Source organism: Strix uralensis, chromosome 9, assembly GCF_047716275.1.
Source record: "Strix uralensis isolate ZFMK-TIS-50842 chromosome 9, bStrUra1, whole genome shotgun sequence".
Taxonomy (NCBI): Eukaryota; Metazoa; Chordata; class Aves; order Strigiformes; family Strigidae; genus Strix; species Strix uralensis.
In genome coordinates, this window is record NC_133980.1 from 25,998,454 (window position 1) to 26,024,887 (window position 26,434).

At 42.1% G+C, this 26,434-nt stretch overlaps 1 protein-coding gene across 2 annotated transcripts in view; it reads right to left on the reverse strand.

Annotated features, from left to right (window-relative positions):
• Nucleotides 1-26,434, reverse strand: part of FAM168B (family with sequence similarity 168 member B) — a 47,706-nt gene that overhangs the window by 16,097 nt on the left and 5,175 nt on the right. The window contains exons 1-2 of one of the 2 annotated variants that reach the window (XM_074877804.1): nt 7,631-7,782; nt 824-904 (exon numbers count right to left, since the gene is read on the reverse strand). In XM_074877804.1, the coding sequence (XP_074733905.1) occupies nt 824-893 (70 nt within the window). In that variant the 5' untranslated portion in view covers nt 894-904; nt 7,631-7,782. Of the gene's footprint in view, nt 1-823; nt 905-7,630; nt 7,783-26,434 lie in introns of those variants that run through there. The other variant, XM_074877805.1, reaches the window with a different exon arrangement.

A 26,434-nucleotide genomic window follows, 5' to 3' on the forward strand; every position in this document is an offset into this window, starting at 1 on the left:
TGTAGTACAGCTACAAAGCATATAAACAGTAACGATGCAGAACGATTTCTAGCTCCCAACACAGACGCCAACTAAATGACAAAACAGCCTCCCTTAAAAGCTACAAGAGTTTAATTGGTTATGATACATAAAATGTGAGCTGAAAGACCCTCCAGCCTCCCCCAGGACAGAATAATTCCCTTACCCTGCATACATCAGAAAAAAAAACTGCATCAAGACATACTGCTTGCAATGCCTTTCAGAGACACACAGCCCTTCTCTTTAGCCTTCCTGGGAAGTTCTGTCCACATCTAATTATTGCCTTATCCAACTTCTGAACTATGGCAACATCAGAAATGAAGTCTGCTCACACACATGTTAGGAGGTGAAGGGAAAAAGCCCTGGTGCAAAACTTGAAGCCAAATAAGAAGCAGAGAAACCAAGAAACACATTTAATTTCTATTTTAAAACCATTTTTTGGCCATTTTCTTCGTCCCACCTTTGAAGCTGTGCTTTGGGCAGTCATAAAACAGACAGCATGAACATGAATTAAAGGCTAGAAAGGTTAACAGTGCCAGACAACTAACAGCAGAAATAGACTGATTCCTCTTCTTGCAGGGCGTAATTATTAGAGCTCCTAAAATAAGCTGCTTTGGAAGAGATACTGAAGTTAGAAATATAACTGAACTAACATCACTCTTGAAATGTCACTTTTCAAATTTAAAAAAACCCACCCAAATCCCAAAACAGATTACCATACATAAAGGCATTCATAAGTGACTATTTCTTCTGGATTACAAACAATGAGTGTAACTAAAACTCATTAAAAAGCATCATTACTTACCTGGATAACCAATTCCTTTGGCATTTGCATAGGGAACCCCAGAAGATCCAGGGCTATACACAGGATTCATGATTTCAGTAACTGAATCAGGGGGAAAAAAAAGAAAAAAGTATTTACTCAAGTATAGGGAAAGCCTGAAATCTCAGCAACTGGAAGTGGGGGAAAGCATATCAGAAGAAAAAGTAACAGAGGAAAAAGCAGCAATCCCACTACTCATCAACATTAAAACTGTAGCTACAAGCAAGCGAGAGTCACTGCAGAAGTAAGTTTCAAAGCCTCACAACTCTCAATTGGCTAGAGAATGTCTCAGGAATGAAACATTCCCTGTTGTGGGGCATGCTTTCAAAATACTTCCAACCCCTGAGAGCTCCCTCATGGCGCACAAATCCGTAACCCACGGCAGAAGTTCACATGTGTTGGACTTCTCCCCCATGTCATTTATCATCTATCACTTACCACCTATCTGCCATTTATCAATCTCGGTTTCTTCCCATTTCTTTATTGAAGCATCTAGCCAAGGGATGCAAATACTTATGGTCTATTACTATTGGCATTTCAAGCCTGGGATTCCAGTCCTTCACCAGCACTAAATTCATCAGCCATCAACAGCCCAAGCATTACAGAAGTAAGCGGCAAAAGACTTTCTGTATTTGACAGCTAGCTCACATTTATTTATTTGTTTACTTGCTGCTAAGTTCTTCAGAGCCTATGACAAGCTGACAGTTGGGTCCAGTCATTTCTGAATTATGTACTCACAGACCAAAAAGGCACCTACAGCTAGCATCACTAGCAGGAATAAAACCAAATCCCCTGCTTTAAAAAGGATCTTGTACATAAACTCCAAGGAAAATGAAATGGCATTGAAGATGTCTCTCCAGTTTTTCCAGTACGCCTATGTACTTCTAGGAATATAAATCACTGCATCGCAGCTCACAAGAAAACCCACGTGCTTCTTACAAGAGTGCTGTTCACAACTACTTTTCTATTATTTTAGAAAAAGATTTCCATATTTTAACCCTGGTATCTTCAATCATCTGTTTTTCTGCATATGTTTACAAGATTTACCACTCCTCTTCATGCAAGTGCACATTTTTCACTACAAATAGCAAGACAGGAGGGCACACTATGAAACCAGACTTATTAACTGTTAATACCTGATACCTGAGTCACTTCCTCTTCTTCGTCTTGAGATGCTGTCTTACTTAAAGTCTGTTTAACACAGTTGAACAGAATTTTGTAGATAAAGTTTATGAAGCAAAAAAAGAGTCATAATTACACGTGCACTACTTTAGTTAGAGAATACGTTATGGCAGGAATCTGAGTTAAGTTCATCAGTAAAGCTGCACTGATAAACCTTTGTTTGGTGGCTGCATAAAGCATAAGTAGTTTGCTTTTTAAAGTAACACAAAAACAGCTCTGTGCCAAGAGTTTTAGCAGTACACAAAAGTGAAAGAAACATTTGTGCAAAATTAGGAAATCAGAAAGTAAGTGCTGTCAAAGTTTATCATCAGGTTTCACAAACTACTCAAACTCAATGCAAGAGAATTGTAAGATTCCCCAGTTTCTTGGACAGCCCCCCCCCCCAGCACAAATACTAACTTAAACAGAATTGCTTTAATTTTTTCCAGCTTGATACTTGATTACATATCAAGACAACAGAATCCATTAAGAATGAATTAAAAACCAAACAACCTGCCATTTACATTGTTTAGTATGAAAAATGTTCCCCAGAGCAGCATGTTTTAATCACCTGACCAACATAAAAAAACCCAGTTTGACATAAACCTCTTTGGAAATGTTCTACAGCAAACTAGTCATCTTCAAGTATAAAGCATTATTTTCTACTGAAGCCCCGTGGAGTTCTAGCAGCATTAACTCTGCTGTGCCATAAGCAACAGGCATGTTTTGCTGGACTAGCATTTCACTGTAGCAAGGCTGTTCTTTTCTCATCTACTTTCTTCTGTGTATCCTCCTTTCTAAATAAGGACCCTCATTTCCTTGAAAGCTTTCCGTCTCTTCACTTAGTATCTTCCTGCACTTCCTTCTTATTTGCATCTCTGCTCCTCTTTCAATGTTGGTTTTGTCACATTTTGTCTCTAAACTCACAAAACCTCTAAGAGGTTCAAGCTTCACTTCAGCCTCAGCATTTCCGAGTTGTGGGGTAAAAGTCTTAAGGGAGGTGGACAGATCCTTCCACCCAAATATAAATAGCACTCTCCCACACCCCCATATCACACAAATACAGTGCTCCTCCTCGCAGTGTCTACAGCAATTAGGTAGAAAGACGACTCTGTAACCCTCTCACCATTCTGAACGGCAATGAGAAGAAAGAAAGAGTACCGGAAAACCAGCAAGAGCATTCTGCAAATATTTGGGTAAAATATAAAAAAATCCCCCAGCTATTAGAACTATTAGTAGTCAGTGACTGCAGAAGAATACGACATACATTCTGAGGAATGACTTAAACAGAAGTCATACAAAGCTGGAAAGGTACAGAAAATGAGTAGAAAAGATGAGACGACTCAGAATTGATCTCAAAGGAAGTGCAGATTAAGAGAAACCAATTCCACTTAAGTAAGTGAAAAAACCTATGGCACTGGGAGCCTGCAAGCTGCCTCTTACTGCAAACAATGTCAACTTCCACTTCAAATGCATTCATACTTCAAAATTCATCCACGTACACACACACACTAATTCAACTTCGGTTGAACGGGTACATACTTTCACCACTTCTGCATTCACACTCCAGCTTTCACCAATGCAATACAAGTAAAGATAGAGCAGCATACAAAAAGTGCTTACAGTTTTTGAATGCAGACAAAGTTTCAGATCACTTCTAATTAAAAACAATTATTTTCAGGTCTTCTCTGAAGGACCCGACATGTGTAAGTATAATTACATAGTACTACCCGGTGGTTGCAATCATCCTACTCTTACCGTAATTTTACTTGGAAGGGCATCTGTTATATTGAAATACGGAACCTTGCAGTCCACTTCCCTGTAAGGCTTAAAGTCCACATCAAACGCTAGGGAAACTAGTACAAAGTGAACCCAAAGAATCGTGGCTTTCAACCTTTCTGTTGGCATCCCCTCCAAAGCATTCTCATGTTAATGTATATGTAAATAAGTGTCTACTGTGCATCATCTGTATATAAATTGCACAGAGTCAACTGTATTTAAATTACAGTCAACTAATTCCTTCAGCTGAAATGAAGATAATCATACTTATTAAAGATGCTCCGATTAAAGACTACGCAAGCATGCCTGGGAAGTGCAAATGCTTCACCTTTTCATTCTTGCCAAAGCCAAACAATCAAACTCTGTTTTGATCAAGCCTGTTAAATCTCATCTTGGTACAGATACCAAGACAATCATCCTCCTCTTAAATCCACATTTCAGGAAGCTGAGCACAAAGGCCAACTGCTGGTAATGCTGAAGCTCTAGCACTCCAAATCAGATACCCTTTTGCGCATAGCTTTTCCTGTTACACTCAGAATGAGCACGTTTCTAGGAAATTTGGCTTTTAAAAAACAGTTTACAGAGATACTGGCAAAAAACCACAATCATTGCAAATACTGTAAAACAAACTGCACATTCTTTTGTAACATTTTCTTACCATTTATTTTCAAAGTTGTTCAGCAATGCTATCAGAACAAGATCTACTGAACACCACTTTATGCTCATTTTACAACAATTTCTATCACAAGAGTTGGGGAAGAATCTCCAAGCACCTTGCCTAAAGCACACTATTGTGGTCCCCTAATGCTTTCGGTTCTTGGAAGTTAGATGACTTAGTGTGAGTCTGTCTATTCATCCTGGAATACTTTCCGAATGCTATTTGCTATGAAACTGTACAAACAACCCAGTTTCCACTTACATACAATCCCTTAACAAAGTTAATTACTATCTTAGTAATGTTCTACATTTTACCCATTTGATTTCCAGTCAAGGCTTAATGGAAGTAAAATACAATTCCTAAATGCCTGGTAGTTTGTAACATAAAAAAAGTCATTTCCACTGCTAAGGAACAAAGAAAATAGTTCAGAATACTTCAGCTCTTAAAGTAACCGACAACGATTAAAGTCTCAGTCCGTTATGTTCTGTTAAAACTTCAGCTGCTGAAATAGGCCCTTTGATGCAAATCCTAGGCCAAATAACAGGCGCTTTTGTCACAATTACTTTAAAAAAAAGGGGGCTGATATCACCAGGCATTCAAGACTTCATAAAGTCTATGACAATACATCCCACACTACACTGGTATTTGCAGGTAGCATGTACTTCATGTTTTCCATTCATCCAAGACCTCAAAAAAGCAAGTATTACCCCTGCTCAAAACAGGGCATGGGTTTATGGTAGCCCATGATTGAAGCCAGCTGGAACCAATGCTTACAGAGAACTGCCATGCTTCTGGCAAGCAATCCTACTGCCTGCGCTGGGACAGCACTGGCACTCTAACCCCTCAGTATGTTAAATCACCTAAGTTGGCTGGCAGAATTCTGGGTTTGCTGGAGTTTTCTGGGTAGAGGGTTGCTATGTTTTCTTTCTACCAGCCTGAGGGAGCTGGGACGCATCACCAAATGGCTAAGACAGCAGCAGTTCCAAGGCAAGGAAGGAAGCAGCACTGAATAGCAGCAGTACAGATTGAGGCTGCAGAACCACAGCCTGGAAAAGGACAATTAACAACTTTGCCCAAAGTTCACACGTAAAGTAAAATACAAAGCTGGAAACATCATTCACATGGCAAGTCTTCCTCCACTGCTCAAGTTACAAGATGCTCTTGTCAGAAAAAAGAATGAGACACCTGCAATCATCCTTCTGGTTTGTGTGCATGCAATTTTTAAGATTACAAAGGAATAGAGAAGTTTAGACTTTTTAATCCCTTCTAATGAATAAAAATCTCAACTGTAAGCCTATTCTGCTAGTGGTTTATTGTTATGGGGTTTTTTGGTGTTGAAATACACATGTAACACCAATACTGCCTGTATCCAGTATCAGTAAGGACAGAGACAGTATGATTATAAATTAAAGACTCAACAAAATTAGTTCAATATGTCACTCAAAAAAGCAAACCTATACCAAAAATTTACTACTAAGATCCTGCTTGTCAACCAATTTCATTTGTACACTTGTGGCATCGCTCTATTCTTCAAACAAAATCAGAACATTATCAAAACCTTTTTTATTAAAAAAACCCACTACCTATAGAAAGTTTAAACAAACAGCCCAGCATTTCTTGAAGCCTACAATTTCTACTGTTGCTGCTGCACAAGGAGATAGAAGTTGTCAGCTCAAATCCTTGTATCTCCTACTTAACTTTGAGATCGTGTATATTCTTATTTCAAAGTGGAATAGCGCAGCAAAATCATCAATGCCCCACAGTAGGAACTTCAGAGGCCTGCCTACTGCCAAATTTAGGGAAAGTTAATCAACTATGAGAAACAGAAAAATCAATTTGGAAGAATAAACTTCACTATGTGAAGGAATCATATTCACAACTTTTTAGTTAAACCCTGAAGCTCTGCTTCTTGGTAAATTTTTATCCTACAAAGCATTTTTTCATCCAGTTCATTTCAGTGTATTCCACATTCCTTTCTGAAATAAGACGAAACTGTCACGAGCTCCAAATTGAGATGAGATCTCCAAAAGCCTCTTAATTCCTCCTGCTTTTTAACCTGAAAGTTAAAGTGTGTAATTACTATCCCAAATGTACAGGTTGGGAAGCGTGCATTATCCGAGCATGGAAGTTTTATGACACTAACAATTATACATCTTACAGTAAAATCACATTAGAGCAGACAGAAAGTCTAGGCAAATGAGGTAACCTGCACACTACTACTGAACATTTAAGAACAAATTAAGTCCAGCTCTTCTCATGCTGAGAGCTGTATACCTCCCCTTACTTAAAACCTAATTTTTTACATTTCTCAGAGCACAGATTTCATCATTTGGCTGGTGTTTATGGTTTGGCTTCAAACGTTCTAGAAAAGCGCTGAAAGCACGGTTTGCACCAGGCTTTTTTTTTCCTGTTTGTCTCACAACTCTTCCTAGAATCTAAAGACAGCTAAAATTTTATTCCTTCCTCCAGCTCACAGATATAAAGGTAATGGGGCAGACACAACATGCAAGCCACAGCCTTTCGCATGCAGCTGAAGCTTACTGATACCAGTTCTTTGAAAATCCAACTGCCCGATCCCCTCAGGACGCTATACGGAATTTTTATGGAGTTATCCATCAGACAATCTTCAGCCCACATCACGAAAACAGCGTTACAGCCGTCCCGCGCGTTCAGAAACGACCTACTCCATAAAGGTAACCTGAGCTCCCGGCAGCGACAGAAAGCAGAAGGGGACGAGCCCCAGGGCGGCCGCGGGCCCTGCCTACACCGGTGCCGCGAGGCGGCCGGCAAGCGGCTCCCCCCTCCACTAGCCCATCACCTGCCACCGCTTAAAGGCCACTTCAGGCACCTGTTGCGGAGAGCCCTGCCAGCCCCCGAGCCACGCTGAGGGTCCCCCGCGGCCCCGCCGGCCGGGCCGCAGCGCTCTCCCCGGCACCGGCCGCAGCGCTGCCCGGGCCGCCCCCCGCCCCCGCGCCGGGCCCCGGGATAGCACCGCCGCCGCGCCGCCGAAGAAGGGGTCACCCGGATGGCTGTGGGGGAGCCGCTAAGAGGCCCGAGAGGCCGGCGGCGCAGGCCGCGGGGCAGGCGCCGGGCCCGGGCTCCCTTACGTAACGGGCCCGGCGCGGCCGGGAGGAAGGCGCGGCTCCGGAAGCCGGCACCACCCGCAGCGGGCCTCGGCGCCTCGCACTCACCGGGCTGCGGCGCTTCGTGGTGGCGGCCCGGCAGTCGCTGGCTGTCTCGCTACGCCTGTGCGTCCGTCCGGCCGTCCGTGCGCGGGTGCGGGAGGCGGCGGCGGGGCGGGGCGGCGGGCGGAGCCGGGCGGGCACTGCCTGCGCGGGGGGGGGGGGGGGGGGGGAGGGGGGCAGTGGCCGCCGGGCGACTCCGGCTGCTCCGCGCCCGGCCGCACCGAACAACTGCGCACCGAGCCGCGGCCGACGTCACTTCCGCGGGGGAGGGGGCGCGCGCACGGAGCCGAGGGGGCGGAAGCCGCCGTCACGTGCGCGGAAGCCCCCGGGCGCTGGCCCCCCCCCCCCCCCCCCCCCCGCAGCACGTGACCCCGCTGCCCGCCGCCGCCATTAGAGGTGGCGCGGGGCGAGCGGTGACGGGGTCAGGCAGCGGTGGGACCCGCGGGCGGGTGTGGGGGGTTACAGCGGGTCTCGGCGCGCTCCTGCCCCGGCTAGGGCTGCCCCGGGGCGCTCATTCCCTCTGGGTGCCGCGGCTGGAGCGCGCGGGGTCCTGCCGGTCAGGCGGGGCGGTGGCTGCGGCCGCCCTCCCGCTGCACGGTGTCGGGCACCGCGCGGGCCCGGCGGAGGGGCCGAGCACCCGCGCAGCCCCGGGCCCTGCCCCAGCAGGGTCCTGTGGGGTTGGGACCCCCTCAAACCCCGCAGCGCAGGGGAGGGGTGACTGGCGGGGGGACAGTGCCCGCTGTGAGCCGGGCCTGGCGGGGCTGGGTGGTGAGGAAGGGGCTGCCGGCGGGGCCGAGCTCGGACACGAGTGCAGTGACCGCGGCCAGGCCGCCCGGTGCACCGGCACGCGTGCTGAGCCCCACCGAGAAAACGGGCGAGTGGCAGGACGGAGAAGTTGAGGATCTGTCTAAACTGAAACTTGGGAGGAAGACAGATGGCTTAAACGGCACCGCCGAGAGTGCCAGTAGCTAAGTGAGGCACCCAGACAGGAGTTCTGTGAATGCAGTAACTCCTCAGGAAGATTTTTACTTTTTCAATAGTTTTTGTTTGCTCAGAGCAGGCAGATCCATAAACTTTTCTAGGAGTCTGAAAAGTACTCCACTCGGTACAAAACTGAAACATAGGAGTAAGGCAAGCTTAAACAGATTTTATGTTTTTTTAGGTCAAGGAGCTTTCGAACTAACTCTCCATCCTCCAACGGATGGGTGGAAGCCAACCTTGCAACTCTCAGACCTAACTGGACTTGTCAAGGTCATGATTTGATCCTCTGACAAAACACACAGACTTCTTGTTTTAAAAGATCTAGAGTTAACCTTTTGATAAAGCACAAAGTATCTGCTGAGGACAAGACAAGATAGCAATGTATGGTAGATTAATTTTGCCCGGAGACCATGGATGTTATTGAACACGCAGCAAAAGAGACCAAAGCGACAGCCATGCAGAATTCATGTTGGCAGTCCTTAAAAAAATGACACGTGAAGCTGCATGCACTTGTGGTAAAGGCCTAAGCCAAGACAATACTCAGCACTGTTGAACAGCTGTTAGGGAAAAAGAACTTTGCAAACATCTGGAGGCAGCCTGAACAGAGCGGATTTGTCCAGAGAAGTTTGTACAAACAGTGCCATTACTTGACAGGCACCGTGACTAATACCACCAAAGAGTGGACTGCCAGCGTGACAGCAACTGCATTATTAATTGATCCTAGGTTGCACACGAATACACACGCCAGGGTGCTGCTGGAGAGAGTGATACTGGCATCAAAACCAAACAAACCGCAGCAGGTAGGAGGCCAGCGGCCAAGCGTCCTGTGTCTGGGGAGAGCTGGTGATCATGCACTGCAGGGGTATTCTGAGCAGCAGCCCTACTCTAAACTATGGCTAGATTGTAAGTTTAAACTTGTCTCATGGTGTAACACCATACACCATGGTGAAAAATACTCAATCCAAAACAAAAATCTGGTACCAAAGAGATGACAAAGCAGCAATCTGAAATCTTACACACTGGCCGCACATATATAAGAGAGTCTCTGTCTAGTTTGTGCAGTTACTAGTCATATATGAACTATGTGTCGGTTGTATGGTGTGCAACCCTTGTCAACCAGTACAATACATGTTTGTATAAATGTGGTTGAAAAAAAATTACAAAAAGATGGAAATTATTTTTAAAAACTAACAGAACTGAAGACCTGATATTTCTCTTGTACAATGTCACAGTTTCATTAGTAAAATGTAGAAGTGGTAATGTTCTCTGCAGCAGAATTGCAAATTGATTCACAGCTTGCTAACATTTATGCAGGTAGGACAGCTTGCTCTTTTCTAATTATCCTCAGATGTCTCCCTCTTATATTAATACGTTTTCCAGAAATGTGAACTGACAATCATCAATCATGCCGGTCAGTCGCAGAGGAATACTACAATAAACAGAGAGTTGGTGCATTGACTCTAGCTACATTACAAAAAGAACAGTACCATTAATATCTAGACAGGAATGAGTATAATGGTGACTCAGAAATACTGTCTCCAGCACTACAATGTGATATTTTTCCTCTGAGTGTGGTTTGTTTGGGTAAGAGGAGAGAGAACTATCTGGAGGATGAGAGGTCTTAACTGCTGTAACCACACTAATGATACAAAAAAATTGCTTGAGAAGATGCAGCCTTAGATACTTCAGTATATCTGTTGGAGGGGACTCAATTTTTAGCAATGAGGAAGTGACAATAAAGGCACTACAGGGAAAGTTACCATCTACAGCGAGATGGTATTTGCTCCAAAAGTAATTCCTATGTTTTGTGGAATATTCCATAATATTTGAAACACCCAGCACCCCCCCACTCCCCCACCCCCCTCCACTATCCTGCACTACTAAGAACTTCCTCTGCTATCACCTGTCTCATCTGGAATTGCTCGAAGTGTTCTGGAAATCTGTGCATCTACAATACCTACGGACTCGGGGAGCCACCACCCAGTGGCAATTAGAAGCTACTGCAATAGTGTGACAACTTTTTATCTGGGTAACTTTTCCAGTTTTGTGTATTAAACAGATGGATAGTTATTTACTGTCTTCTTAATACTTTGGTGTTTTTAGTGGTTTTGAATTGTGTTGCCTATGTATTTTAAACCCATAATACAAATTCTAAAGGAAGCAAAACTTACTGGCATGCAAGTAAGAGCATGCAATGGAGATGTGTGGAGAGTCATGTTAATTCAGGTACATTTTAATAGCTTGTCTATATTGTTCAGCAGTCTCAAATGAGACTGTACTTAAAAAATACCCCTAAGAGTTGATTGAAAAGTAGATTTTAGACAGTTTTGATTGCCCTCAATAGGACTGGTAAATGCTATAAAAATATTCACAAGCATTTCTCATTTCTGGCTTCTTCCATTCCTACCCTTTTCTTCACCATTCAGGAGCTCTTCTCCTGCTTCTCCTTCTTAGGTTTTTCCACAAGATCAAAATGCTATCTCTGCAGGCCTTATCACACTCTCCATCATGAAAAGTCTTCAAAAGTGTATTTTTTGATCAAACACTTTGAGTGGCAAACAATTCAAAGGGTGGTACGCAGATGAAGAAACGTCCAAATGTGTTCTGATTTTCTGAGGACATCTGCCAGAACCCTGCTGACACATCAACCATACGAAAATATCTCAGAATGCCATTATCCCTGACTCTCAGTAGTGGACACATTCCCTTTTTCTATAAGTTTAATTCCTTGAGGATTTCTGTATAGGACACATGCTTTTCTATAATGACAAGTCCATCACAGGTATCTTCATCAGATACACAAAAGCCTCAGAGAAAACTAGTCCATGTGGACACCAGCTGTAGGACAGATCTAACTCAAATTCAGACACGAAAGATTTATTATTCAGCAGAACCATTGCTTCTGATTTTGTTTTATGGGCATCAGAAGCATTTTTATTCAGTGCATACCTACTTTATGCATAGCTAACATAACGAAAGTGTGCTATGCCACCGCATTTCCTTCTCCAGGACGTACATGGGGTTTTTTACAGGCAGTCAACTTGGTTCTTAATTCCAAAGCACTATATGATAAAAGTAATATATGTAGTTAAATAACCAGACAAAAATACTATTTCCATCATAGTGAGGATCGAAAATGGGCAACAGAAGACGTGATAACAACTTCATAATGGTCCCAACCAGACACCTGAAAGCAAGGTATTACAAAATTAAGGACACACATGAAAGTAAACAGAATTTGGAATGTATGTAAATATCAATGTCTCCTAAATCAGCTCAACTCTACTCTGCCATGACACAGATAAATACAAACCTACGAGGTAAAACCCTTAATCTACTGACTAGATTTCTTTTCTGCTAAGTGGAGGCAGATTTTAAGCCACTGTATCCTATTGATAAACATGTGGACAGCTTTTGTAGACTAGGTATATAGTTGCTCAAAGGTGGAGCAAATACTAAGGAAACACGTATTTCCTATGTTTCTGTTAGTAAGAGCTTACAGCAAGGACAACTTCATTGTGGCATTTAGTGGGGCTTTACAAATGTTCGTTAGTGTTGTGACTTATTTTAATGATGCAAATCATCAGCTACAGTTTTGCTGAATACTGTTGAAAGCACTGTAATGATCTCCTTTAGTTTCAAAAGCAGGGGATACTTCTCAGAACTATAGACCTTTAGCAGTTGTTCTGGCAGAGTGAACACCTGCTCTGTTTTTATAGTGTTCTAAGTCATGGTGAGCCTCTACAAATAAAACCGTCAAATTTTTTTGTTAGAATTTAACAATATAAATCCTACATAGAACTAGTTAGAATCCCGCCCTCCCAATTTCAAGATAAGTAAACTGCTATAGATGTTTAACATCATTCAAACTGGTATCAGTAGAATATTTTACAATTCCCAGAGTGTTAGGGAATTACATTCAATTTTACCCTATATTCGCCAGAATCAAGAGTAAGAATAATAGCACTTAGAAAAGGATGCCAATTTGTATTCCCTGTCACTGACCTGTTGCTTTTTATTTGATGCCAATGTTTTGCAGAAGACAGAGAAGTAAGATTAATTGTGTTGTGCGGAAGGGAAGAAAAATAATGTTATAATTTTGATATATTAAAAAATATCTATTAATTTCTGGACCCTTTTTCATTCGTTCATTACTAAAGTGAAAGAGTATATTTGGTCTTATTTATTACTAAGGTCATCAATTCCCAGTTCTGTTTATTTCTCCAGACACTACAAGAAAGAATTACTTAAATCAAGCATCAAGAATTTAGGAGCTTTACAGAGACTTTTTCAGACAGACACTAGTTTGTGTTGCCCATGTTCCAGCCTACTGGAAACTATGTAACAGTACTAGTGCAGAAATCAGCAAAAAGTATTTGCTTCAGTTCAAAAGTCTGTCTGCAAAAATTCAGATTATTTCCTAGAATCTGAAAGGAAGAAAAGAGAAAATGTGACTGTTTTTCTGGTATTCCTAAGTTTTAAGCATGTTTCAAATATATCTGATGCTCGTAATTCTTGTTAACAGTACATTTATTTTTGCACAATGTAATTGTTTGACTTTGGTGTACCTGCAAGGATTTTTCCGTCGCTATTTTTTCTTTTTCTTAAAAATTATGTCCTGTTGTGAGTGAGGGCTATGTTCTGGAATTCACAGGTATAAACAGTTGTCTTTTATGCAGGATAAATGTAGGAAGCACACATTTCTTTATGGAATAGACCATGGAAACATTAAGTGCCACCACCCAGTCCAGGCTGCGTGGGTAAAGGGATTTCACTGACAGCTGCATCCAACCGCGGCAGCGGGCAGGCTGGTACTGTGTGATGGCATTGTGTGCATCTGTCCAGGACAGCTACAGCACCAGAGGGTTTCACAGAGGAGCCAGAGAAAGCTAAAGTGACAGTAAGGACTAGCTTTAGGATCATGGCTTGTCTCTCCCACTGCCGACTGGAAGAGACTAGAGGCTATAAGTAAAGAAACTGGCTTTGCTTAATTCCTCCTGTGCCCAAGGAAACGGATCTTTTCCTTTGGAAAAGGGCTACAACAAAATAATACCTTACTTCATTTTCAGTTTCTCCTAATGGAAAACAACTGACAAGATTCCGATACAGACCACTTACTCAGGTCAAAACAAAAAGCTGTATTCTTGATTTATAACTCCACATAAAGCGGTGTTCTGGGGATGTAGGATGGATGGGGTGGAAATGGGAAAGAGACTAAGTTAGCAAGGGATGCGATTTGAGATATTCAGGGAAACAGCTTTGTTAAAAACATGCACTGCATTCTTACTCGGCAAAGCCTTTAAATACCTGTTTAATGTTACCCGTATGTGCAGGTCTCACAGAAGAGTCCTTCTCCCTTCCCCTCTGTTTCTGCTTTCCCTTCTTGTTCCCAGTCTACACTGAACCCAAGCAAGGGCAATTAGAGATCAAGTGTCTTTCAGCCCTGGAGCAGTGGACTGGTGCATGCTCAGTCAATCGGGGATGGCGCACACGCAGCCAGGCAGCACGCAGGAGTTCTCAGGGACTAAACTCTGCTTTATGCAGATAGAAACGTTAGCAAATTCAAGCTATGAATTTTAGGAAGGCCAGATTGCATATATGAGAGATTAAATTTTTCAGAGGATTAAAACTTGGCCAGATTTGGGTTAATTATTAGTAGGACAGCAAAAAGTTGTGTCTGTGACAGCAAGGGATCATCCACATGCTCTACAGCCCTGTTCCAGGGCTTGCGAAAAACCTGTAAGAATCTTCTCCAAGAAGGCAAAGCGTTGTTTTCTTCCACAACCACATTCTTGGCTACAACTGAAAAAAGTTAACTGAAACTTCAAATTATCAACACAAAAGAAATCTCTGGAATGTAAATTGGGCTGAATGGCATTCAACCTGAGTGGCCCCAACTTGGCATAGTTAAAAGAATTTGAAAAATAAAGATTTATAATGGGATGTGCCATTGCCAATGTTCATTATAAATATATGTGTCCATGTGTGTATGCCTGTACACACACACCCCCCACATACTTGCACGCATAGATATTACAGTGCTACTACATCACTGACGATTTCATAAACAGAAATATCCCCAAATAAATATATATATTGGCAGTAAAAATGTAAGAAGACAGAGTTGGACATTTCAAGGATGTTAAAATTGTGGCAAAAAATGTTCAAAGTGGCTGTGAAGTTAAATGGGTAGTTGCTATTTACAAATATGATGATTACATGCTGTTACCATGGAAACTAGGGATGGAAAATAAAAAGCCAGTTTAGCTTCATCTTGAAACTGCCCTGATTGGGAGGAAAACAATATCTGACATTCCTCTAGCAGGAGACTAATTGCCCCTCTTAAAGAATGTACAGTATGTTTCTCCACATTTTTAGCTACTATGCAGTTTTAAAACTGCAACCAAATAAAGATAAGTCTAGGATAATAGATACATATGTGGTTAAGAATCACAGCACAATATGAGTTATTATTTTTCCTATGCTATTGACTGAAATGGTAACTATTAAACATTTTCTCTTCTAAGTCTGATTCAAGTGATTCTGTGTCACATCTAAGTATATAGCCTGGTAATTCTCCCCAAGTACATTTTTTCCTTATCTGTGTTTCTGCTTTGACAATATAATGAGTGAAGCATGCTCTAAGGATGTGACTCATTTCCATCAAAACAAGCTTCCTGAGAACCACAAAAGAGGCAAGGAGATGACCACTGGCCCTGGAAATTTTTAGGACAATTCTAAATGTGAATTAGTTGAGAGCATAAAGTGAACGAGTTATTCCTAAATACAAGATGTACCCGGTGAGATTGCAGCAAGCACTAAGGCTGGAAATCAGAAGACTACACAGATGGTACCATCTGTCTGTCTGCTGGGAATCATTCTGGGGCTGAAAAAACCCTCTGAGACAGATGCTCAGAGCCACAGAAGTGTTTGCTAACAGACACACATGCGACACCTGGCAATGTGTCGGATCCCCAGTGTTCGCCAGGTATCTGTATGCAAAGGGAGCTGGTGTATTCAATGCACCAAGGCTAGAAATCAGTGAGGGAAAGGTCTTATCACCGTAGGTTAGAAGTTCCATTAAAGATGTGATTAAAATCCCGATTCCAGCCTGAGTTTGATGCAGTAAACATTGCACCTCTTTGATCTCCACCCCAGTCCCCATCTCAGGGCATGAAAGTTGATGACAAGCTCCATTTGTCCCACAAAGTCTGAAACTTCAAGATGAGACTTTAAATTTCTGATATTACTTTTTCTTCTTTTATACAATGTTTCTTCCTTTTGTTATATACACCAGCTTACAAGCCAGTAGTTCTTTTTGTATGGACACACAGAGTCCAATTGACATCAGCTACAGTTCTTACCTATTTCATTGGGAAGAAGCGTTGTTATTGCTATATGGCAAGAAATGCCATTTGCAAAACTCCTGAACTTGTTATTTTTCTTCTTTTGGGGGACAATCTCCTTTCCAAAAGCTGTGCTATTTGACAGCTGAATGCCCTTCGGCTTTGTCACTTTTCACAGTGTTTTTTAAGTTATTCCAAATTATTAAAATTAACAACAGTGAGGCACTGCACTGAGACACTTTCAGATGGTAATGACTCTACATTTCTGCTCTGATAGATACCTGTCTCACTCAAATACACATTTGAAGCACTTTAAAGCAGAAACATCCACTAAGATTAATAAACTCAGCTTGACAGTTCCTAGTCCAAGTGCTTATAATGAGAGATGAAAGTCTTGAGTAGTTATTGTAGAAAAGCAAATGATAATTATCTGCCAGACATTTCCATGACATTTTAGAGAAAAAGTGAACATCCAGTGCTCTTTGCACCTCCTCTGTGATAATGCTCACCAGTGAATTCCATTTGCCTACCAATATATTCTGCTTGGAAAGTTCAAGTAATACAGCCAAATGCTGACACTTATGTGACAATAATAAGGCCCTACAGAGAACTGGTTTCTTCAAGAACTACTGTCAGAACTTTATTAGAATTAGGAGAACTTGATATTCACTCGAAATGATTCAACAGTTCTTCCTTGTGTTTAGCCTCTATCAAGCCTGTACCTAAAACTTTCTTTAGTCCCCTATACTGCCAGGTCTCAGGGCATGCACGACAAGCCTCTGTTCCTGTAACACCGATCCCAACAGCAAGAGTTAATTGTTAATTAGACATTAGCCACAAGGCTCATTACAGCTGTGAAGATGTGAGTAAGCACAGGGAAATGGAGTTTAGCTATGTCTAGTTTGGACAATATTGAATACATTTCACTTTTCAGTGCAAAGCCTGACCCACCAAATTGGTGGCCTCCCTCTCATTTTTAATTACCAATCTCATGCTATCTGATCTCCATGCCACCTTTATCAGGTGGGCATATTCCCCTCATACCATGTTCTGCATTGTTTTTTTCTTACTGTTGAGTGATATCCAGGGAAGTACTACATATTGAAATTCCATTCAATAGGGATATTTTTCATTATTCTGATGCTGCAAATTGTGAAATCCTATTGTGGCTAACTCTCTCATTAAACAAATATTTCTTCAGGTCCAGAAAACATTTTTATGATGAAGTTAGGCTACACTTAATGAAACAGATCATGTTTCATAGCCCTCTACCACAGGAAACTACAGTTCTCAGTTGATGTCTTCATCAACCATATGCTGTTTTGCACTGTGCCTCTGTTTAGTGAATAAGCAAAGAGCGACACTTCAATGAGACTGATCCATAACACATTAATTAAATAAAAATACTGTATTGCTTATCTGGAGATAAGTAGTGTTTTCAGCTGCATTCTCTGATACTTGATGTTAAACTACCCCATAAAATTAAGACTATTTAAAATCTTCATGGTTCCTTGGATTATACATTTCAGCTTCTGAATTTGCTAGCAGATATATTAAAAGTGTCAAGCAGAAACTCTTCCTACAGCTACAGATCTAAGAAGTGCCTAGAATACAATTCATTCTACCCAGTAAAATATGTCACATTTTCAAGATAAGAACAGAACATTACTGCTTTTCCAGAGGCTTCATGTGAATAACTAATGTGTCAAGTCTGCAGCTAGCAAAAAGAAGGCTTGTATATCAACCACAATTTTTTATGCTTTTTTAAACTTCTGGAGTATGTAACGCTGTTACCATCTTTTCCTTTTTCTTTCCTTTTCATTTTATTTTCCTTTTTCTTTTCTCTTATTTTCCTTCTCCTTTCCTCCTTTCCTTTCCTTTCCTTTCCTTTCCTTTCCTTTCCTTTCCTTTCCTTTCCTTTCCTTTCCTTTCCTTTCCTTTCCTTTCCTTTCCTTTCCTTTCCTTTCCTTTCCTTTCCTTTCCTTTCCTTTCCTTTCCTTTCCTTTCCTTTCCTTTCCTTCCCTTCCCTTCCCTTCCCTTCCCTTCCCTTCCCTTCCCTTCCCTTCCCTTCCCTTCCCTTCCCTTCCCTTCCCTTCCCTTCCCTTCCCTTCCCTTCCCTTCCCTTCCCTTTCCTTTCCTTTCCTTTCCTTTCCTTTCCTTTTTTCAGGCTAGGTACATGAAACTGGTTTTAGTAAACTTCTGCAAAAATATGTAATCCTTCACACTTGTTTGCAAATGCTGGGTGCTCTCATAGCTTGCACAGCTTAACATGGAGTGTGTTTATTAGCAAGTGCTGCTTTCTGTGGGGACCTTTACTTTGAATTCTTCATGACTTTCTGATGCTAGGTTCTTTTTTCTGAAGTATCTGGATTTTGTAAAGTGGTCTTGGTATGAAAGTAATACCTGAATTCCATAAGTTGAATTCTGGGCTAGGTGACTCTTTGTTTGCTGTATTGTAATTGCTTTGCTGGTGGGTTAATAGTAGGTGTTCAACCCTGCCTGTCTCTAATAAAATTTTACTTTTCAGCATAGTTAGTTTACAGAATTTAACAGCTGATCTCTTACTACAAAGTCAACTTTCTGAAATTAGAAGGTTGGATGGTGAACTTTAGATGAACCTATTTCACTTTCTTTCCCTACTATCAGTTTAAGAAGGTATTATCTTGTCACAAAAATAATGTTACAAATATCAACTTCATCACATGACAGTAAGACTTAAATTTATTTTGATAGGCAGAAACATAATGCAAATAAAGACAATTCTGTAGCACCACATATTGATGGAAGTATGGCTCACAATCATCATTAAACTTCTGTAAACAGTTTACTAAGAAATTGAAGGCAATAAATCCAATGAAAATAAGTAATGCATTGGAATTCACACAATATACTATTCACAGCTTTCTGCATTGCCTTGCCCTTCAGAGTCCCGCATTTGGGCCAATGCTTGTTGTGGAATCTGTGTTATTTTATGTTTCTTAATGACTATTAAAGCTCTTCTAAACTGGATTATGTCTGGTATTACTTCTAACATCCTTCTTCCCCCATGTAACCCATACCTTAGAGGAAACATAAGACAAAGCTATGAAACATGTTTGATAAATTTCAATCCTGTTCAAAAAGAAAAAAACCCAAACAAATTAATAATTCTGAGTACCATGAGCTCACTGCATTTCTGCAAGTATCCAGAAAATGCCAGATCCACCCTATCTAAACAACCCCTTGGTATGTGACCTTGCGGTACAAGTCTGATCATTTCCATGGAACTTCCCCTGCACTTTCCTCCCAATTCAGCTGGCTGACCTCAGTGCCACAGATTTTTTTCTCTGCCAATGCAGAAGCTTTCAGCAGCAAAGATTAAGAACAAAACCAAACCCTCAAAAGCGAGATTCTCATGACAGACATAGTGGCTATAGCCACACTGTTCTCGGTTCATGCTTCAATTCAGCTCCTGTTCCTGGAGCCACATGACAGCAGCCAGCTGCACTCCCACTGCCCGTGCCTGCATTTGCACGGCCGCAGAGCCAGCGGGCCCTCGCCAGACTGCGGCCGGGGTACGGGCTCATGCAGGCACCGAGGGGTGTAGGATGAAGAGCGAATAAAAACTACCCTGATGTTACAGACACAGGGCACCTTGCTGGGCTTTGATGAACCAGAGCCTGAAGCGGGTACACGTTTTAAAGTGAACCAAAATACAGAAACAAAATAGTCAGTTATACCCCTAAACAATTACTCTCAAACAAGTCCAAAGCAAATATGGACAAGCTACTGATAAGGACATACCGATACACTGCGTATCCTCTGAGGGTTCTAACTCCACAAGTTTTCCTTTTAGATAGGCAGTCAGGCATTTTGAAGTATTGCTGGCTTGTTAACAACTGTATCTCACCATATTAACAGCTTCCAGAGTGAGAACCATTCTCTGTGAAAGTGCTTTGTTACACTGGGTCTATTCTTCCTGTGAAACTGAGTTTTTAAAGAAATCCGTAATATCTTCTCAGCTGCAATATACATCTTCCATATACATGCTGCTTTCATAGCATTTATCCATGTGACGAGTGCTGGAAGATGTAAATCAAAAGAGTATTCTCCTCAGCTGTCCCCATCCCCTTGAAAGCTCTGTTTATTCCCTGGTAAACTGAGTGCACTCAGTGTATCACTGACATGAAAATAATCAGGCTACTGTCTCCAAAGAGTGTGTACCTCCCTCTTTGCCAGTCCTCTCAGCTGAGGCTGGCAGAGATTATTCCAGCAGTGACGATTTTTAATTCAGCTTCCTGGTATAAAGAGCGACACCAGGAACCAGATACCCTCTTCTTCCCTAGCTGACAGTCTTTTGACACAAGCACAAAATGGGAGTCCTATTTCAACTCAGCGTCATTTTTGCCTCCATTTTGTGTGAAAGCAAAGGGCTCCCAGGAGGTCAAGGAAAGTTTTGATGAGGACAGGTGCATGGAGGTAAACGGGAAAAAATCCATTTGCAAAATCTGACGTCTGTGTTGTATTTCTGTTATGGTTGTATTAGATGTGGAGATGATGTGCTTTATTCCCACACATGCTCCATGAATGAAGTATAAAAGAAAACTGACAAGTTCCTAAGTAAATTGTTGGGGATGTTTTTACTGTCTCATAAGGAAAGGGCATTGCTGTAGGTCATGTAATTTACAGCTTTTTCTATCATCATCTGCTCTGAATTCAAAGCACAAAGGCTGGGGGTGAGAGCATTAATGACATACAGAGATGACAGCATTAATGACATACAGAGGTTCGAAGGATAAAAACAAAAGCGGAGCATGCAAGTCAATTAGCAGCACAACCTGGCAATGACAGCAGCCAGCCCTCAAAAACAGAAGTTTCCAAGAATGGTGATTGCAGTGCTATGGAATTCAGCTCAGCAAAAGGAAAGCATACTATACTCAGAGAAAGAAAACTTGCTGTCATCACCTGCTTATGTGCATTTTAAGGGTAATATAAATATTAATGCCTTCCAGCGTTTTTTTAATGTACCCATAATTTTTAATGGGACCAGCATTATTTAGGTATGGGGCAGGGCTCAGTGCTATTGCAAGGCAATGCAATATTAATGAGAGTATTATATATAGTTCTAAGCCCTTCCCTCTTCCCCAAGGAAAGAGCTAACAGGTCTTTATGCAAGCTTTGGAGAAATGACTACTCCTATGCAGTGCAACCACCTCAGGTGAGCAACAGTGAGTGTTAGAGCCCCTATTTAAGTTGAAGCCAATGTTCTCTTTGAGTCAAAGTGAGTGCATGAACCCCTGTGCTTCTCAAGGAAGAAGTAATCTTGGACCACATTTTCAAAACACTTCAAGGTACAGTGAGAAACCCTAGATCCAGGGTTTTTCTACTTAGTGATAGGCCCCTCACACACCTACATTAGTAGAAGGATCACTCTGGGGTTTCTGTTTATTCAGTGGAGAGATAATGGCACCCTTAAAGAGTGACTGAAACAGAGATGGGTGGAAGCACTCCCTGAAGAGGTCTTTCTGTCTTCTGGAGATTACAGAGGGAATCTAAGCAACTACATCACTGTCCTAGTGCCTAAATGAAGTGTCTGAAGTTTGAGAGGATGAACTGGTACCACAGAAGTATTTCAAAAGTGCCTCAGAAAGTTAAGAAGCAAGATGATGCACCTCCTTAGATTATTTATAAAATTGATTCCTAACTGCTTCTTTAGGTACCTGTCCTGGTTTCAGCTGGGATTGAGTTAATTTTCTTCCTAGTAGCTGGTATAGTGCTGTGTTTGGATTTAGGATAAGAATAATATTGGTAACACACTGATGTTTTAATAGTTGCTGAGCAGGGTGCTTAGTAGCTCAAGGACTTCTCAGCTTCTCATACTGTCCTGCCAGCAAAGGCTGGAAGTGCACAAGAAGCTAGAGGGGACACAGCCAGGAGAGCTGACCCAAATGAGCCAAGGGGGTATTCCATACCATATGATGTCATGCCCAGTACATAAACTGGGGGGAGTTGACTGGGGAGTGCCGTGGCTTGGGGACTGGCTGGGTGTCAGTCGGTGGGTGGTGAGCAATTGTATTGTGCATCACTTGTTTTGTATATTCTATTATTATTATTTTCCCTTTCCTTTTCTGTCCTATTAATCTGTCTTTATCTCAACCCATGAGTTTCACTTTTCTTTTTTCCAATTCTTTCCCCCATCCCACTGGGGTGGGTGGGGAGTGAGTGAACAGCTGTGTGGTGCTTAATAGCTAGCTGGGGTTAAACCATGACAGCACCTAATAAATGGGTTTATCTGGACTTCTAGTTATACAGATGAGGACAGCCTGAGGAAGCTTACAGGAAATCCTATTACACATTATAACTTGGCTGGCTTCATTTAGGCTCTGTCAGCAGTGGAATTATCACATTACAGTGGCTCAGTGGCTGGCAAAGAAAAGGGCACCATGAAGGGACTCGGTAATGAAATGCCTCCAGATTAGCGATTATCTTCATTGACTCATTGAGTTTGAAGCCAAAAGCACACTGTTAATCTGAACTTCACACACTGAGTCCACTACATGTTCACCCATGTATGCAGCATGTTTTCCTTCACCTTTTCAGCACATCTTCCCGAAAGCTGTCTCACTTTGAATTTAAAACTTTAAAGAATGACCAGTAAGCATCAGCAGTTAGTTTCAGGAATCACTTACTATACCACTGCATCAAACCCACCAGTCAAAATACCTTCTCTGCAATGCAAGAATCTCAACAACACCAATTTCAGGGTTTTCAGGTTCTGTCATGCCAGGAATTTTATTTAGAGGTAGAATATTATAATTTTAAAGCTTGATCTGGTTAGATACAAACATGTTAGAGCTCCAGAAAAGTTAGGGCAGATGTATAGATGATATGCTGATGTGCTTGTTGTAAATGCTGTGAAAGGAACATGAATAAATGGATACTTGGATTTTCTGTATGGCGATCCCTTGTCAGCTCCAAGTCTCTGAGGTGTTGTCAAATGCCAGACAACAGGAGACAATCCTTGCTGAACATAAGGGCTGAGGATATTTTTCTTCTTTACTGCACTGGCCTACTACTTTGATTCAGCACAGATGCCTATTGATATGAACAGTCCCAGCAAAGTTAGTGCCTGAAGTAGACACATTTAATACACTGAATTAGGACTACTACATCTCAAACTGTGCTAATTCTGAGGGAACATGAACTCTCTTGATATGGCTTAACCTTTGTAAGTGCCTGTTCTACAATCATTTTTTCTCTTACTTATATTGCAGTAGGGCCTGGCTGAGCCCCAAACCCATGGTGTAGGGTACCACACAAAACACAGCAGGAAGAATTCACGTCCCACAGATCTGACATTTTTCTGAAGGTTTGTAGCTTTTTCAGAGTCGAGTGACACTTGAACAAAGAATGTCTGAAACATTGCCTTAACTCTTATGTCTTTGGCTGAAATAATTTCTTTGAAGATAGGGTTGTTGGCCGAATGTTATTACAGAGCTGGAAACCAGACAGTGCACCTTGAAATACAGACACAGCTGGCAATAAAACTACAGTGAAACTACAATCCCTGAAATCACTCTATCTGCTTTTCTTGCTTGAACGGTTTTGGAAAACAGCTTTCTGCTTTAGAGTTAACTTATCAACCAGTTCAAAATAAGTAAACAGAACCTTATCTGGTGAGTTGGTCTCAGAAATGGGCTGTATTAACCTTTTTTGTACCATGTCTGTTAACTGATAAGTTATTGGAGGAAGGGTTGCCTCTTTGCCTACATACAGAGCACAGAGATGCCTAAGCCTCTGTAATTACTGTGATACAAACAACAACAGAACTTTCAGTTTCTGGTTGTTAGATCACGGGTCAAGTCTTGTAAAGAGCTTTTAGTATGTGCCTGGAAACCTTTTTTATATAGATCAGATTTATCAGCAATTGATCACACACTGTAAAAAACAGTTGCATATTGGCTCCATGCCTGGAACTTGATTGTTCCCATCACTGGTTTCTGGTGAATGCTTCCTGCAAGGTACATAGAAATTGTCAAGTAATTGTCTCTTAAGCTTTTGTATATGCAAAGAACATACAATATGGAGAGCATTATCCTCTCTAGATTTACCAACTACTGCACAAATAGGCACTATCTGTAATATTTTTCACTACATTCTAATTAAGGGCTGTCTCTTCCAGTGCCGGCCCAACACATTAACATAGGGCAAATACCTTCAGTGCTTCAAACAGAAATATTTACAATTTTCATTTTGATGGTGTTTTATAGCAACCTGCAAACACCTCCAGACCTGACACAGTAAGGAAACAAAAGGAGGTAACATTTCTGCTCTGACTCAAATCCAGTATGATTATCTGAGCAAAGTTTAGGCTCCAGACCCTATAGCACTGTTGTGCTATCACGTCAGTGAAAAGAGAGAGAAGGGATAGTTCAGCCTGGGCATATACTTCCATCCTTTGCAGCCTTTCTAGAAGAGGGAAACCTAGGTGCAGGCTGGAAGGGAACTACTCTGCATGCCAGTCAGATTCATATATGGAACCTTTCAGCTTGATATGCAACCTACAGTTTTGCTCAGACGGAGTAGATTTTCCTGTGTATTTCCTCTGGTGCCCACCTCTTTCTACTAACTCTGCAAGCTGAATGCTGATGCTAGGTGCCGAGTTCTCTGTTCTTCCTCTTGCAGGCCTAAAATGTTTCTGCTTCAATGTCTGTGTATGTGCATGTTAGGTATTGGAAGCGTGAGGAAGGCAAAACAGTGAGAAATCTGCGAAGCACACATTTTTCTTGACACAGAGCGCCCAGAATAAACACAGGACCGGACGGAGGTCCAGTGATTTGTGTTTGATGTGGCGCCAAGGAGGAATGCGAAGCGGGGTGCAGGCCGCGCGGTCCCATTCTTTCACTTCAAGGACAGATTTATCTCCTGTTCTGCTTGGTTTCCTCGAAATATGATTTTTTGTAGCAACCTGCCAACACTGTGCCTCATCCTCCCTTCTTTCCCACACAACCCAGCTGCACCCATCGTACCAAGTTGGCCTTGCTTCCCGTCCTCACTTTTTTTCCCACAAAAACCAGCCGTACCCCTTGGCACCATGAAACTAATTACGTATTAATGATAGAATAATAATTTGACTACAGTCCCACCCACTCACCATACCTACTACAATAAATAGAACCCCAGGTTTGTACCTAACTTGGAGGGACGATAATCCGACACCAAAATGGAGGGACAGATCGACGGGTTTGTGCTCTCGCCCCCCCCAGAAGGGACGCCTTTTGGTAAGACTCCCTCGGCTACGCCGAGTGTATCCCCAGGAACTGTGTGTGTGTGATTGCAATCGTTTTTCTTTTGTGTAGTGCTATAGAGCCAACCTGCAGTTTGTGCATTTATCGTAGACAATCTTAAAGAATCTGCAGATGTTGCATGAAAATAAACCGTACTATTCGTGAATCTGACTGCTTCTCTTGAATGCAACCAGACCTACAGCATACAGGCTGTTCGGGCATCCGGGTCAGACCTATAGTTACGGCTCCAATTGGCATACCTGTTAAGGGATAAGTCCAGCCGCCCCTAGCCCCTCTAATCTCTGAGGACCGGCTAGAATGCAAGGGGATTTATCTCTTACCAAATTTATTCTCACCCTAAATGCAACAGTGCAAGACAAATATCCAGTCTTTGCAAGACAAATAACCAGACTTTGGGCTGGGTCAGACCTATAGTGACGACCACTAATCCGCACTATTCGTGAATCTGATGGCTTCTTTTGAACACAACCGGACCTACAGCATACAGGCTGTTCGGGCATCCGGGTCAGACCTATTGTTATGGCTCCAACTGGCATACCTATTAAGGGATAAGTCCAGCCGCCCCTAGCCCCTCTAATCTCTGAGGACCGGCTAGAATGCAAGGGGATTTATCTCTTACCAAATTTATTCTCACTCTAAACACAACAGTGCAAGACAAATATCCAGTCCCAGAAGTGATAGAGGTTTGAAAAGAATGAGAATTAAGTGAAAATGATCATTCAGGAGACCTAAATACAAACGGCTAGACAAAGAGAGATGCTTCTGAGGCACGCTTCCACGCTGGCCTTTTCCTTGTTTTGGTGGGAGATAATTTGCTTCTGCCTTGCCTTAGCAACAACAAATGGCACTACGCTGTGTGGCAGCCCTAGTACTGCAACACGGTCAGAGGATCTCTGTGGGAATATACAGCTTGTCAGAAATTATTCTTAGCAAGGAATTCAGAGTACCTGGGTTTGGGCGTGTAGACTGCACTGACCCTCTTTCAGGACTGTTTCTGCAAAGTAGCTGTCAGATTTTCTATTTTCACTCAGAGAAAACCAGAACACCTCAGGACCGTATAGCAGCTCTCAGCTGTAGAAATAAAACACTGTCAGTCAAGAAGCCCTGCTCTTAGCCAGAGCTCCTGCTGCTTAATCAAAAGGCATGTAGAGGCTTCTGGGAGATGCAGCTGTTGGAGTCTGTCCCTATAAAAAGCA